This window comes from Vidua macroura, chromosome 2 (genome assembly GCF_024509145.1).
Source record: "Vidua macroura isolate BioBank_ID:100142 chromosome 2, ASM2450914v1, whole genome shotgun sequence".
NCBI classification, from domain to species: domain Eukaryota; kingdom Metazoa; phylum Chordata; class Aves; order Passeriformes; family Viduidae; genus Vidua; species Vidua macroura.
This window is the reverse complement of record NC_071572.1, coordinates 32,876,502-32,893,185: the sequence shown is the minus strand read 5'-3', so window position 1 is coordinate 32,893,185 and position 16,684 is coordinate 32,876,502. Positions and strand designations below refer to the sequence as shown.

The window sequence follows — 16,684 nt, the reverse complement described above, 5'->3', positions numbered from 1 at the left end:
CACAGTTAAAGCAGTAAGTTCCCAAAAGTCTTAACACACTGGAGGTAGTATCAGCTTTGTTGCAAGGGAAGCTGTTTTTAATATGCATTGGAATTACCAAAGGATCTATAGGACACTCATAGGTAAAAATCAGGGAAAAATAGACACATAAAGGTGTGTCACAGGGAGATCAACTAACCTTCCAGAGTCTCTGGGAAATCAGTGGGTACTCTGAAAATTCAGCTGGGACAACCTGGGCTATCCAGGGCTTGAGCCATGCTTTATTCCAGGTGTCACAGATCTGCTGGGATCACCAGTTCAGACAGCCTCTGGTTCTGGAATATAAGACAGATCCTTCCTACCAGACTACTTGGATGTGATACTCTTGGAACTTCATGAGTAACTTCTTTTGAATAGGCGAGTCATGGCTGCTTCAGAAAAGCCCAGCCCAAAGGCTAACTGAGATCCACTACAATGTGTACAATATGGAAAAATTTAATAACTCAATTGAAAGGGACCCTAGAGGTGATCTAGTGTCGCTGTTGAGGCAGGGACAGGAATAAAATGACTCGAAGTTCAGAAGGCAAAGAATGATCCTTTATTTGAATGTACATTGCTCTTTTACAGAGAACATTGCGAAGACCAATTTCATTGGTCTTAAAGTAAAAACATTTCACACCATTGGTGCACTATGAATAGCATATGGTGGTAGAACATGTCTATAAACAATATGAACAGAAAGAGAGATAATGAATGGTTTACATTACTCTTGGACTTTTTCCCAGGCTTAGCCTGGTAGAAATCTCTCTTCTTTTCTCTCTGGCTGAACTGAGAATATCTATAATCTAGTCCAATGTCCTACTCACAGCATGGCAAATTTCAGAGTTTTAGGGCAAGTTGTCACTGTTCATTCTTATTGCTTGAAACCAGTAGGCTTTTAATACGTTCTGCTTAACCTTTTTTAAAACCCCTTCATTAAAAGGTTTCATTGTGCAAAAGATATAAAATGTGTTCATTTATTAACCAGAAAGATGAATAAACACAATATTGACATATAATACTTTTATTGTAGAAGAATGGTTCAAATAGAATTATTGTAAGCATTTCTGTTGCCACCACTTTAAAATTCAATTATTTCTGAGACTTTGAGTGATTTGAAATGAATTTACAAGTGAGAAGTAAACATTAATAATTCAGTTTAGGTTTTTTTTACTGTACATTTCAGGAACATTAGGTGTGTTTCAGAGTAACATGTAATGCAATGTTTTAATTCTTTGACTTAAATTTTAATGTGGCTTGTCTCCTTGAAACAGATGAAATACAGCAGATACTGTACTTGGAAATTACTATATTGCTTTATATTTATTATTGATTGTTAATGTACATAAAGCTGAATGCTTTTCCCTGTAGGTAATATAGAAAAATAAGTGATTTTTAATTTAGGTTTTTTGTTTTTATTTTCAGGGATTGGATTTTGCAGCCTTCACAGGGCATATGTTTTTGGGTATCTGCCTTGTTGTTCTGGTCTCCTTTCCTTTTCTCAGACTTCTTTACTGGAACAAAAAACTTTACAATAAGGAGCCAAGTGAAATTGTTGGTAAGTGTGAGTGTGACAAAAAGTTATAATTGTTACACTGAATATGTGCTAAATGGAAACTGAGTAGTGCCTACTACAGTGCTATCTTCAGATGGAAGTATCCACCTTCCTCACTCTCTGAACATTAATTTTTCAACTAATAATTCATATTGTATTTTTAGTTGTGGCATTTTTTGTTTTTCTGGTGCTAAGACTGAGGTTTTGACATGAATTTTTAAATATTTTACAAAATTTTCAGGAATATTTTGCATCATTCATTATAGCCATAGGCATGAGTATCAGGATGTTCTGTGTTGCAACAGATAATATCTGCACAAGGTATTGAGTTCACAGTCTAGATTTAGAAATATCCCAGGTTTCTCTTACAACAAACATAGTCCACTAATGTATTCCCTTGCTGATGGTTTTCTTCCATTGAATTTTTCAGCAATCTTTTACTGGTCTGTGGTCAGTGAAAGACATTTCATCAAAGCAGAACTTTTCAAGTCCTCCCCAGCTTACCTCTGTGGCTCTTCCTACCCTAAATTTCCCTAGTGCATAATTTCTACAGTTCTACTGAAATCTATGTCTTTTTATGTCACTCACCTCAATAGTCTCTAGAAGTCTTAAAGCTGTTTCAATGACTGTTGATGTGTCAGTCCCTCTTTGTCTTCATGCTTTTATTTTTTTCAATTCAGTAATTTTGAAGTTTTTATCATTGTTCTAGGGCTTCTCTTTCAGTGCTAAAATTTAATACTAACTCCCTAAATGTTCACAAGTTCTTTACGAAGTAAGAAATACTTCACTAAGTATAATTTATTAGCAAGCTTTGTACAAAGACAGTAGAGTATAACTGTTTTTTCCTTGGGACTGATGCTTGTTTCACCTTTGGCTGCAGAAAACTTAAGGTCCAGGCTTCCACTGACCATGCAACATATGTTTTAATGTGCTGTACGATGTTTCTGAACCTGTGTGTGTGGCATCTGTTTATCATAGAGAGGACAACTTTTTGATACCGTTGATATATCTTGGCTTCATTTGTTATCTGTGGAGAAAGATAAGTGCTTTTCAAGACTAATGGAGCTGTCTATGCTAGAACAGATATATTGCAGGCCTTAAAAGTTTACTTTTCGCTTATAAGGAGAGTCCAAGGTGACTAACTGTGGCAGAGACTTTCATGATAGGCATCTCATTTAGACAAAAGGAGTAGTACCTGTAGTGTCTTGCCTTGTTCCAGGGAAAATTTGCTTTACTATTATGGTTTTATTAAAAGCCAAAAGTGACAGTTCTCTCCTCAGTAGATTATACCATGTGTCTCGAATCCCATCTAATAGAAAAGTTAGAGAAGAAATTTCCCTGCTTAGGAAGATCATCTGAGGACTTTTGGTTTTGACTTTGACATCTATTCAGCACAAGGTGGACTCTGTTTGTATTGCTAAAGGCCAAAGTCTTTCCCAGAATTTAGATCAAAAATATTTTTGAGGTGTTCTAGATATTGCACTGAATAACTGTTTTCTAAGAGTATAATATCTAGAACAGAATTTCTCTTTCTCCTGTATATCTGTCTGGTATGAGGTAGGCATTTTCATTTTAAAACTGCTGAGGCTTTCTGCACCCTTAGAGGTCTTATCCAGAGAGCAAGAGAAATAAATTAACTCAGACCCTAGATTCTTTCCCTGTGACCCTACAAAGTATGATTTTTCAAAAAGCCATCAAGAAAATTAATTCTCCCAACTGTAAACAGTATTGATCCTGACATAATAGCATTATTTTATAAATATATATTTTAGAACATGGAATTGCTACTTTTTTCCTTTTGGCTATAAAATTTTAAAGCATATGTTTTGGATTTTTAAGAAATAAAGTATGTAAGAAAACTTTTAAAATTAATCTGAATAGTATTGTTTATTCACTGACATACTATTTTTTCCAGTGAAACACTGTAGTAGTGAAACACTGGCAAGCATATTTCCTTCAATTAGTTTCTTGGTAATCTTTGTTACTTGCACCTTAGTCTGTTCAGATTTAGCAGTCTCCTAATCAGTATACCATGTGCTCTCATAATCAGTTGCTTGTCCTTTGCTGCAAACCTAATCAGGAGCTGTTTAATTAGAGCAAATGCTGGAAAGCCACTCTTTCCATTGCAAATTTCTGTGAGAGGGACAGAGAAAGAAAGAGACCAATACAGCTCCATTAGGAGATAGCTGTCACTGTTTGGATTTGCAGAATAGCCTCCAAGGTGCTTCCAGGGGTCCTTTCATCTCCAGTTGAAATGGCTCTGTGATAACTTCAAATGGCTTGTTTGAAGCAGCTGTTTTAATCAACTAAATACCAGTCCTTCCTCACCTTGCCCTCAATTAGCAATTAAACAAGTTATGTGAAATTTAATTGGTATATTATTCTCCCCAGATTTTTTTATACCTGTGCACCATGTGCTTTAAGTTTTTTTTCTGCTGCTTTAGGATACACAGATTATTAAAATGGATTAGTATGAATTTTAAAAACAGACAATGCTCTTATTATGAAGATACATTTCAACACTGTATGTTACCAGTGTTTTTAATCTGTTGGCTTTCAGACTGATTTGCAGCACCTCTGCTGCAGCAAAAATACCTATTCTTTCCCCAGGAACCACTGTCTACCTGCAGTGGCTTTAAGTGGGGTAGCTAACAAAAGAAAAAAAACACTGAAGAACTCATCCATAAGAGAGAAAATCTAATGTTCTTTAAGAATGAAGGAATTTTTTAGGACTTTTTGAGCATGTCTTTTAGCTGATAAACCTGCTCCTTGTTCTGTGTGATGCAGCAAAAGATGCTAAGGCTAGAAGAGTAAGCTGAGAAGGTTTGACAAGTTTGTATGTATCTACACTTTCACAAAAGAATATGTCAGGGAAAAAATATCTGAGTGTAAGAGGAATTAAATTTACTGTTTCAACTGCTACTCTGAAAACCTGAAACCAAAGTTTTTTCTTCCTTTAAGGGTTAAGAATACATTATTTAGTTCCTGGGAAGTGTAACAATACATTATTATGTCTCAGCTGTCAACTGTGGAGACCTGGACCTCAGTGTTTGGCAAGGTTGCTATCCCCAGGAGAATGGGTGACACAGGTTCTGGTGACAAATATTATTATACTGGCCATTTTTTGCCAGAGAGGAAGAGCTTTCATCTAGCACAACTTTGGCACCAGCTCCCCATTTCTACTTTGTTGCTTGCTCTTTTTTCCAACTTTTTCACTGGCTGAATGAGATCCACCCTTTAAGCAGGAGCGATAATAGCAGGAGCATTGTTATTCCTTCTGGTGTAACTTACTGTGTGCAGCAGCTGGGAAAATACTGATGGTAGTATGAGAGTCAGCAAGTAAAGCTGACAACAGAAGGAATTAATTAATCATAGTCATATGTAAAGTGCTTAATGTGTGAAAAACACAGTGCTGTTTCCCAGAACAGGAGATGTGGTAACCAGATGAGTGAGCAAATCTGTTTCTTTCTTCCACGTGAAGCTCTACAGATGTTCTCAAAGAGAATAAAAGGAAGAGGAGGAGGGGAAAGAACCACTGTGGTGATTTGCAAGAAAACTACAATATTTAGCGCCAGGCACTTTGAAATGCAAAAAGCCGACATAAAGTAATAGTTATGTCTAGGGCCACAAGGACACTGCAGGGACACAGAGGGCACCTAGGATAAGGTGTAGTGTAACATCAGTATGTGTGCTGCTCAGGGTCAAAGAACAGTCTTTAGTCATATTTTTGCTAGTAACATACTTGTAATTTCAGGAACCATTTCTTGCTAGAATCAGTGAAAGGTACATCAGTGATGTAGTTGAATTATGTAAATTGACAAATCTCTGTCCTGAGGTGCATCTGTGGCTATGTAGGTATTTTATTAACTGCCAGTAAAGCATAGTTGGTATTTAATGTGATGTTGGAAGTAGTGGCCTGTCCTCACTTGGAAGCGACTGAACCTCACTGAGGTTCAAGTGAGGAAAGTAGCAAGCAGTATATGAAGACAGTAATGTCCAAAGAAAGGAATATTTCAATATGTTTTCAAGAATCCAACTTTAAGCTCAGTCTGAATGGAAGTTTTGCAATTGCACTGCACTCTACAGTCCTCACCTAAGATGCTAATTTCATTGGGTTTTATGGGGAATATTTTTAAATCTTGAGGACCAATGTGGACAGTAAAATGTATGTTTGTTTTTTTGTGTGGTCTTTTTTTCGCTCTTCTCTGCAATCCAGTTGCAGATATTAACACTGAATAGCGAATAGTTAACATTTTAAGTCTCCTACTGTGAATGTTAGCATGCTGAACTAAAAGGTGCAGCTTTCTTATGAATGATCTTGGTATCTAAGATAATATCTTTCTGGTACTGTTCTTTATTTGAAAGAACAGTAAGACTTTCAGTCTCAAACAAACTAGGTAGTCCTAATGTCCCTTCAGACACTGTGTTTACTACTTTTTGGATAATATATCGGGATCTACCAGGCCCATGGCTTTATGTTTGAAAATGCAAATCAAAAGCTGTCTTTTATTATTTGCACCTTCAGTAGCTCTCCTGATAATCAGGAATTAAAGAAGTATGCTTATTTACTTGCCACAAATTGAAGATTTTTGTATTTTTAAATATTTTCAATAATTTTATGCTTTAATTCCTGTATATGTCCTTTGAACTGCTTTAGAGTTGATAAGAGTGTTCCTCTTGGAAAAAGAAAAACATTGATCTGTCTCTTCTTGCCTTCAGATGATAAAAATAGTATTCTGACATTGCAAAACAAGGAGAATTATTACAATCTCATATTATTTGCTTAGCGCATCGGTAATGTAGCCATCACAAGAAGGCAGCTGTAATATTACTTTACCTGTCTTATGCAGAAAGATGGTATAATATAGTGTCATTCTGAATCAACAGAGCAGCACCTGACAATTTATTATACACATTTTTCATGGAAGGAATGAGTATTGGAAAATCACTGATGGGAGGGGAAAACTTATTCCTAGCTCCTGTTTCTTTTACAGCATTTGTGCCTGTCTGTTTTTGTATCCAGATCTCAGTTGTGAAAGGATTGCACAGGTATACAGTGGTTGGCAAGACACAACCTTTCCATTAAGAGTGTTTGGGTGAAGCTATGACAAAGTTTTTCACTTTCATGGCTCTGAAGTTCATTAGGTCTTCCTAATAAACAGAACTTAAAAAAACCTGTTTAGTTCTACATAACACATTATCTGTGTTTATTTGCTGCAGAAAGCTTTCACTGTGGTGGTGTTTCAAATACAAGTGTAAGCTTGACAGATTTTTTATTGCTCTGCAATTTTCATTTATCAAAGCACGTTCAATATATTAGTCTCCATTTTTACTTCTAAACCATCAATGTATTAGTCTCCATTTTTACTTCTAAACCATTGATAAAAGTTATGGTAAGTCTGAAGTAGGCTGCATTGTTTTGCTCTTCTTCTTGTCCTGTTAAAAGCATTAGAAGAGACATTATCTTTTGAAATACTCCAAAAGACTGTTGTCCTCTTGAGACTTTATCATTTTATGGTTCTTTTTTTTCTTATCCTTGGGAATACCGTCTCTAAGTAGTGACTTGTGGCACTTTTTCTCCTATTGAAAGGACATCAGCAGTAGTTACATTTTGTGCTAAATGTTTTGGGGTTGGAATGTATCTAGTTGTGTTTGAGCAAAGTACAGTGAATTTATGAGAGGTTGCTTTTTCCTAAGGGAGTAAAACTTGTAGTTTAATGGAAGACATCAGCAAAATTGGCTTTCATTGGCAAGTCTGGCAGTCTGAATGAAAACTATTTGATAGTAAGCTGGAGTTATTTTTCTAGATTTCACACCTGAGAAAAATTTTCTGAAACAGAGTAGAATTTTAGATAACTGCATGCTCAAAATGCTTGACTCTTGACTTCCTTGTCCCATTATCAGTGTAACAGAATAAGGGATTTTAAGCACATTAAGCAAGTACTAATGAGCATGCAGAGAACCTAAATACATTCAGATTCCTGCTTTAAAAAGATGGGGAATGGCTGCAGAGGAAACTGAGGGCAAACCTACAAGCACTAAAATAAGTTCGTGTCTCTAAAATCTGACTTACCTAGAGATGAGAACAGAGCCCATGTTACCTGAGGGAGAGATATCCCACCTGTTGTTCAGGAACAAACCAACTGAAACTTAATGTATATCTTTATCAAACATCCTGAAATGTAATGAGAAATCTAACTCGCCTTAATATCAGTGGATTACTCCATCTGAGTCCTATGTGACAATCATACACATATTAAATTGACTATTCCCATATGAAATCAGGGTTAGGCTTGTAACGTTGTAGATTCTTTCGTAAGCCTGCTGCAACTTGCTCAAGCTTGCTTGGAAGATGACTCCTAGTGAGTAATTTAGGTGTTTGAAATTATGAGCTTTGTGATTTTCTGCCCAGGCTCCAGCTGCTCTGCTGCAGGATGAGAATGCCCTGTAATTCCTGTGTGATGGATACAATCCCATGCTGGGTAGCTGAGCTGGCATTAAGTGCCTTTATGACCAAATGGGGCCTCAGATGTCACGCTGAGTTGAAAAGCTTATATAAATTCTCTGTACTGCTTTATGCAGCATTGGGCACATTTCTTGTTTTCCTTTGCATGCTGACTAAGGCAAAACATGTTTTGATGTAGTTTTGAAGACCCTGCAATATTTATACCTATGCTTACCTTTATCCACTATTGACCAACTGGACTATTCAAAGGAATAAAACCAAGAATATTCCAGGGGTTGTTTTTTTGTTTATTTTGTTTTGTTTTGTTTGCTGATTTTCCTAGATTTAGATCCTCATGCTTGTGTCCTGTTGGGATGTGCTGCCTCTAGGAGAGAGGCATAAGTGTTTGAGCTGGAATATCCCTCAAGGTGAATTTTTTCTACTCATTGGTTTCAAATTTTGGATTTAGCTTCTGCACTTACAAAATAGAGATATCACCATCTAATAATGCTTAGATGATTGGTTACATAATATGAGGGATTTAAAAATTACTAAAAGTTATAGATATTACTATTACTAGTTAAGCTAGAATTAATGATATTTAATTTGCTTTACAGTTGGCATTTAAACATAAATGGTCTCATTCTGAGAATTTGGCTATGAAAAAAAATTGCTTTACTGAAAATAGTTAAGCTACAGTAAAATGTGGAGAAAAAAACTAAACAAATATTCAGATGAACATACTTTGAATGCTGTTAGATACAGCCCAGCAGTGCAAACTTGTGTTCCTTGCAAAAAGATAGTTTATGCAGTTAGTGCACGTGCAAGTTGAAAATTGTCATTTAATGATAATTCTTATAATCTCATCAAGGTTGGTCATGCTCTTCTGAGTATCTTCAATTAACAAAACTGGCCTTTTCAGATTCTGAGACTGGGAATTAATTGCACTCAGTTTTTGAGGATGTTTCCTTTGTTGTTGGCAGCTGGGTGGGAGGGAATGTGTGATTACCCAAGGGAAAATCAATCTGACTATTAATTGTCAGATTGCAGAAATAATATGCAGTTTTCAAAAGAAGAATATTTAGTAAAATGCAAAAATTTTTTTCTAAACTGTCACAGTTTGGGTCAGCAGCTGAAATTTTGTTAAACTCAGTGGGTCCAGGATGTATATGCTTGTGGTTTCCAGGGCAAAATATGATCAATAACAAAGAACAGATTAGGAGCATAGGGTTTACACGTTTGAGGAGTGCTTATTTGATCCTATAACTAAGTCAAAAATTAATATTTTTTGTTCCAAACGGAGTTTCTTTCTATTTTCTTATTGGAAATAAAAATGCTAGGTATATTGCTGTTGTGCCTTGTAGGCTTTATGAATGTATGGCATTCACAAAGGTTTTAGTATCATAATGAGCTTAATTCTCTGACTGAGCTGAGCTGCAGCCCTCCTATCTTCTTGTGCTCCAGATCACTGCATACTAAACAGCTTTGCTTCTATCACTTTGGCTCCTGGTGCTATGGTTGCAGTAAAATGTTAATTTAGCTGCTTTAATGAGAAACTGCTGTGCTACAGACTCACCATGTCAGTTACTGGCAATAGACCTGACAGTTGTAGGTTACATTGGATAGAAGGCTGATCCACCATAAATCTAACCCTGCAAAAACCCTGTGGATTGGGTTGGACAAGCGAGTGGAGAGAGCTCACTCTGGTGTAATATAACCATTAGATTTCATCTGAGGGGAGGACAGGAACTTATGGACATGGAGAAACAGAGTATGAGACTATCCTGTGGTTCTATTCAGTGGCAGCCAAATGCTGCCCTTGTGCTATCTTGGCCGTAATTTCAAAGTAATTGATAAGACTCTGTGATTGCATTAAGCCCTTGACCATGTGTAACACAGTATGTCATAATATATCAGTTGTTCCCAGACTCTGGGGGGTGCTGCCTAAATGGTTTTGCATTTATGAAATGGCAGAAGTATAGCAAGGCTCGAAGCACTTTGGCCATGTTAATTGTTGCTGCTGATTTCAAGGTTCTGCATTATTTTTCCTTTAATAAAAGCATTACTTCTAATAAATATGTATCACCTGATGCCATGATGGGCTATTAACAGTAAGAGTGTGTATGAAAGAGAAGTAGGAGAAACATTCTGTGGGATGACCTAGAAAACCTCTGCACAAGTTGTTACTGCAACAAGAGTTGTGGGATAAAAGTTCTATCAACAAATCTGATTTTCCAAGTACAGTTTGCTCTGAAGTTAACTCCACAGCAGGTCAGATGTTCACATCCTTGGGATATTTAGAAAACCAATGACTGAAAAATCAAGCATGCACTTGCTGTACATAAAGAACAGTCAAAGCCGTGTGAAGACACGCATACGTTTTTTAAGGTAGATCACAAAGTACCAGTCCAATTTTGCTCAACCTGGAGATTAGCCCCAGGGCATTTCAGATGGGAACAGGAATCTGCAACACAAGTCACGCTGCTTTCCACTCTGTGGATTTGTTTGTGGCACAGATACAGGGATGATAGCTGCCTCTTTCTGAAGGAGAGAGGATAGAGATTCTCTGTATAAAAATAACTGTGGAGTACTTGCATCTCATTTAGGTGGTGAATGATTCAACTTCCCTCTATCAGCTAAACCCTTGGTGAAATTTCACTTGGAAAGGATGGGGAGAAATGCTATGGCAGGATGAACAGACGTCCTTAAAAAAGTTGTTGCAGAAAAGACAAACTATAGGGAAGTAGAACAGCAAACTGGTTGCTCATGCTTCATGAGCCTTTGCCAGAGAAAAAGAAAAAAACACACTCTTTCTCTTGGACTGATGACAGTTTCAAAGCTGTAGTCATATTCACTCAAAAATCACATAAGAATGAATTACAGAAAGGCCTTTTTTTTCCCCTCTGTGAGTGGAAAATTACTGCTGTTATACCTGCGTGTCTCACAAATGTTGATGCAAAAATAAATGATGGCCAGAAGTCACGTGGATCCTTTCATAAACAAGACCTATCCATATTGTAATATAATTCTGTTCCAGATTATGCTTCTGGCAAGAACCACCAAATATATTACAAAGGAAAATGGTCAATTTGGCATATTTTTGGAATCTGTGTTTCAGGTATAAACTGGCTTTCAGGTATAAACTGGCTATTCGACAGTGTGAATTTGTATTTCTAGTCTTACACTGTAAAATTTAGGCAAGCATTACCACTTTGACAGATGTGTGCAGATCTTAAGCCACAAACCATACAAAATGTATGTAAATTGCTGTTCAAATCCCTTTATTCTGTGTCAACCATGCAGACTCTGGACACACTTTTGTTATTAAATGTTTGAGTTTTGTTGAGTCTAATTCCTTCTCATGGTCAATCTTTATAAGATTCACTCTGCATTATCATTATGAATACTTAGTCGTAAAGGAAACTGGGGCATTGAACATGTTTGATAGGAGATATCATAACCCTCTAGAGGGTTGCAACATAAAATGTTAACATCACTACCTACATCAAAATGTTTAAATTTTTCTTATGTAATTAAATATTTTTGTTATAAATAATTCTTATAGCTTGTTTACATGATGTAAAGAGTTACACATCCATTTTCAGAACGAGAGCAACTTGCTGATCGAACAGGACTCTTAAAACATAAAATCTTGGATTCTTGACATATTGTCTTCAATTATAGGAAATTTGAGTGGAACAGAAAAGAAGGGTGTGGAAACATCCCATTGCTTCAACAAGAAACATTTGCACAGACAGTTTCTGAATGAATATTCTGATTTTATTTCTTTAGTGATTTCCTGTAAAATTCAAAGGGTTTTTTGGCATGGCCAGTTTAACATCCTCCTTGAATAGGAACACATGTTTTTTTGGTCATCCTCCAAGGCCTCAATGGTACAGGGAAAAAAATAATGAAAAAGGATTGAAATTTCTGAGAAGATTCTAGAGTCTGATTTCGAAGTGTTAATCAGTCTGTCTGAACTTACACAGGATCAGATATCATCCAGGTCAGCAGGAAAGTGATGGTTGCTGTGTTTACACGTATTTTCAGTGCCTAAGAATTAAATCCTTTTAGGAAACCTTTAAAATACTATTAAATATTGTTCCATATAACAGTGCCAAATTTCACTTTTGCCTTACATAGATAAAATTGCTTGTATGAACACAGAGTGAATGGAAACAGGCTGTCTATTTTGAATACTGTGAAGTAGCATTTGCTGTAATTCCTGACTACACAGGGAACTGGTACCTCTTAGCAGTATAATAATGTATACTGACAGTTTGTTTTCTCTTGAAAATTGAATGGGCTACAATTTTAGCCCTTAAGGTTGTTGAAGATGTTTGCAAGCATTTGAAGACAGCACTACTTTTTTCTTTGAAAAAAGACTTTGTGATTCATTTATTAAAATTTTGAAAAATTTCTATTTCTTTTTCATTTACTTCAGCTCTGGAAAATGAATGACAAAGGCAGCTTCCTGAGTGGAAATGTGTTGGGAAACCATCCCAATAACTTTAACAGCTTTGAGTCCAGAGCACATTGCACATATTTTACTCATCTCTTGTTTCATACGCGTTGGACTTCACATTGATGCAATTTTGCTTCTTTTTAGAGCTGAAACATGAGATCTATGTTTGGAGGCTGACAGCTCAGCGCATCAACCCAGCTAGCAGAGAGGAGACTGCTGTGAAATGTCTCTTGATGCAGAAGGTGCTGACTCTGGAGATGCTCCTGAGAAAGAAGCTGAGGACGTTTCACAGGTAAGCAAGGACCAGCATGTCCAACCTCCCCTTTCAGGGATCTTCACTGGAACAAGACCTGCATTCCTAGCTCTGTCTTGATGAGATGGATGCCTGGGCAGATAGGAAAAGCCACTCTCAGCCTCAGTAAAACACGAAGTATTTTAGGACAAAACTGACATGTAAGGTCTGGAAAATGTATTTGTCAATATGACCCAAAATTAAAGGCCTAAAAGTTTCAGGCAGCTTTTGGTTTAAAAAGATTACAAATATATCACTACACGTTTCCTTACAGTTGTTGCTTCAGCACAGTAAGATGCTGGAGTTTCTTTTTTTTTTTTTTTTACTGAAAATATCAAATTCTCTTCAGTGAATAGGTGAGTTTGAAAAACATTTCACCAGTGAATTGCTGTATTTTACAATTATTTCATAATCAAAATTTCAGTGTGGACCTGAGTGCAGACATATTTTTATGTACAGAAAAGAAGTTTACATAAACTATGACTAAAAGAATAATGACCATGTTTTGTTTAGATTCTAGTAAAAGCAGATGTTATGCCATGGAATTTGATGACTGAGAATAGCAGCAATAAATATTTTGGATGTTAATTGCCTAAAGTGAGATTGGAATAATTAATTTTAATTAATAAACTTGTTAAAGAATTTGAGCAAGAAAATGTAAATATGATTTCTTGAACTATTCAATAATAAGATTGTTTACATAATTTTTGCTGATATTGTGTATTTTGAATTGAGTGACAGTATTAAGACTTTAAGACAAATAAGGCTGTTAAAATCGCCTCCTTTTCAAAAGATTTTTAAATTCTCAGAGTTTATGATATTCTAAAGAGGACCCTTCTGACTTACAAATAAAAATTGTGTATTTAATCTTGAAAATCAGGGTTCCTCCAGCACAGCACATTTACAGCAATGTAAAAATTCATTAGCATTAACAACAGAGCTTCTGAACTGCAAAGCCCAAGGCTTTTTGCTGGAGGCCTGACTGTGCCGATAACACTGTGAAGATATTCGGATCTTACACACTTCATTATAAAATGCAAATGTGAAACATATGTGTTCTGACTTGCTGATGTTAGCACACGACCCTTGTTTTATCACAGTGGGACACACTCCTGAAACTCTTAGGGGAACTACACATTGCAGATAGCCAGATTCTATACTGAGGTCTATACCCTGGAGTCCAGCTCCTTCCCAGAATGTGGCTTTCTTCATGAACAGAAGGGTTTGTGTATAAGTGGAGCTTGTTACAAAAGTGATGTCTTAAGTGAATGCTCATGGGAATTTTGCTGCTGGATGTACACGACTCCTTTTTGGTATGAGTTACTATACACAGAGAAAGAGGTGATCTATATGTGATGGGAGGGATTTTTTCCAACACTCTTGCCAGAGCTCTGATTTCACTCTGGAAAAAAGTAGGTGTCATTTTCTTTCAGACAAATTTCACAAGAAGATAAAAACTGGGAAACAAATATCCAGGAACTTCAGAAAAAAGTAAGTAGATTGAAATTCTTCTCAGTATTCATGTAAATGAAGCTATGCCTTTATGGAGAAATAGTGCTTTAAATTGAATGAAAATTTAATTTTCGTTAAAAGCTTCCTCCACAGCTTTCTCCTTTGAACCAGCCTTAGCTCAAGGCTGCTCTTACTTCTCTGCCTAGGGTTAAGGTTTTGAAAACCACAAAGCCCAGAGCTCCAGGCACACTGCAGCTGCAAAAGGCATGCCAAGGGGAACACACAACTGCCAAAACATGGCTTCCTCCACAGCTTTCTCCTTTGAACCAGCCCTAGCTAAGGCTGCTCTTACGGCTCTGCCTAGGGTTAGTGTTACGCCTAGCGTTAGGGTTAGAAAACCACAAAGCCCAGAGCTCCAGGAAGAACTCTCCTGATAGCTGTAAAGTTAGCAGGCAGGGTGGTTGGCTTCTTGGTCAGACAAGGTTACTGAACTACATGGTGAGGTTTTGTTAGGTTTTGTACTTTTGTTCCTTAGAAAACTATAATTTAAAGAATGAAGTATTGATTCTGCAGTGTTTTCTTGGATTTTAATCCATAGCCAGGAAGGCTCAGGAGATGTCAATAAATTGTTTGTTGCCATGATGAACGATAATAGAGTACACTCCTCCTAATGTACCCAATGCTGACTCTAATTGAATGCATTTTGGTGACACTACTGCTTTTATTATTCAAGGAGGGATAAACCACTTGTTAAATTCAGTTTTCTTAGCTGTGCAGACACTAGCACTGCTTAAGTCTTTATGCTGAAACTAAGATTGAAACTCTGTAGTGGCATTAATGTCTCCTAAATTTAATTATCTAATTGTCACAATCTCTCTACCTCAGTGGCATCATTAATGAATCAGGCCTGTGTCTGAGAGCTCAAGTCCTTGATTGGACTCCTTGGGGTGCAAGTTCTTGACTGGGAGAACGCTGTCCTAGGTGTCACACCAAACCAGAGCAAACTCAACAGATTTTCTTTACACCTGTTTCAAGGCATTGCATAAGAGACAAACTTTTTAAAGAAAAGAGACTTACTTGTATTTTAGTAGAGCTTTAAACTACGTGAAACAAGAGATGAACTCGACGAACTAGATCTGGAAGAAAGTGATTCTCTGGAGTGGTAGTGAAAGCACAGACATGATGGAAAGCACTGGGTGTGAGGGCTGAGGGCACATGGAGATTGGCACAATGAAGCAGGAGCTGGGCATGGAGGTGTAAATACTCTGTAAAGATGAAGGGCTTGGCAATTTCATGAGAGTTGTAGAGGAGGTGTGAAAGATTTGACCTCTAGAGTAGTTTATGGGTTTTCAGAGCACACCTGAAAAAAGAAGGGTAATTTTTTCCCAGTTTTATCCCAAAACCAGAGTTCTCAGAATTCCCACTTTGGTAGGAGTTGCATTTCAACCCTACTTTACCCTCTGGACTGAAGTTGTGGAGGGAGTGGCTGAATACAGCTGAATGTATGCAGCAGGTACTAGATACTTGTATCTCTTAAAGCCTGTTGGACCACATATACATGTTTTTTTATAGGTATGCATAAGATGCACACCTATAAAATCTATTTAGGTGGTTCTGTCTTTTATGCTGAAGAGGAATATACAATACAGTAACAGCAGTTTGCACTTCACACATGCTTTTCTGAACTCTATGCATAGTACATAGCTTGTTCTTTAATACAATTATTAATTTTATTTTCCTGTCTGTCTCCAGCACAGAATAACAGACAAAATTCTTCTCATCAAATGTCTGACAGTGCTGGGATGTGTTATTCTTATGTTTTTTCTCAACTCATTTGTTCCAGGCATCTACCTAGATCTTGGTAAGTTTCCTGGTTTCATTCTAAATAAAATAAGCAACCTCCCTGAAAAAAAGCCAGCCATATCTTTCTAAGCCTTGATCTTTTTGAAAAGCCATTTTTTCATATGTTTCTGTCCTCACAATTCTATCAGGTAAAGCAGCAATTTCTTTTGGAAGAGAAGAGCAAGTTTTAAAAATGCAGTCACGTCCCAGTTACCCCAGGAGGAGTAACAGAGAGTGCTCATGACTGGATTTCCAATACTAATGAGCTGGCTAAACATTACTGAATGAGCAAATTTGACCTTGGCATCATTTGCACTGTTTGAGTGAATGACCAAGATGCATCAGGGAGATCAGAAAATAATCACTCCATGGGAGAACAACGAAGCAGTTTGGCATCATTTCTTAAGTATAGAAAGCTCTTTGTGTAATTTACAGTCTCCATTACTTCATGACCATAACAATTCATTTCCAAAAATAAAAACTGGAGGACACTGTATATGGCTGAAATGAAAGTAGCTCTGTGCATACTTTCTATATATAGATCTATATGTGGAGGTTTTTATACAGGTAGTTGTATATCTCGATGAGAAAAAGCTCCACATATCCTGAAAACAG

The 16,684-nt window shown here is 36.8% G+C and overlaps 1 protein-coding gene across 4 annotated transcripts in view; it reads left to right on the top strand.

Moving 5' to 3' along the window:
* OCA2 (OCA2 melanosomal transmembrane protein) overlaps positions 1-16,684 on the top strand; it is a 187,896-nt gene that overhangs the window by 90,131 nt on the left and 81,081 nt on the right. For all 4 annotated transcript variants that reach the window (XM_053971895.1, XM_053971893.1, XM_053971894.1 and 1 more), the window contains 4 exons: positions 1,444-1,576; positions 12,628-12,775; positions 14,209-14,266; positions 15,980-16,088. In XM_053971895.1, coding sequence (XP_053827870.1) covers positions 1,444-1,576; positions 12,628-12,775; positions 14,209-14,266; positions 15,980-16,088 — 448 coding nt within the window. The remainder of the gene's footprint in view (positions 1-1,443; positions 1,577-12,627; positions 12,776-14,208; positions 14,267-15,979; positions 16,089-16,684) is intronic.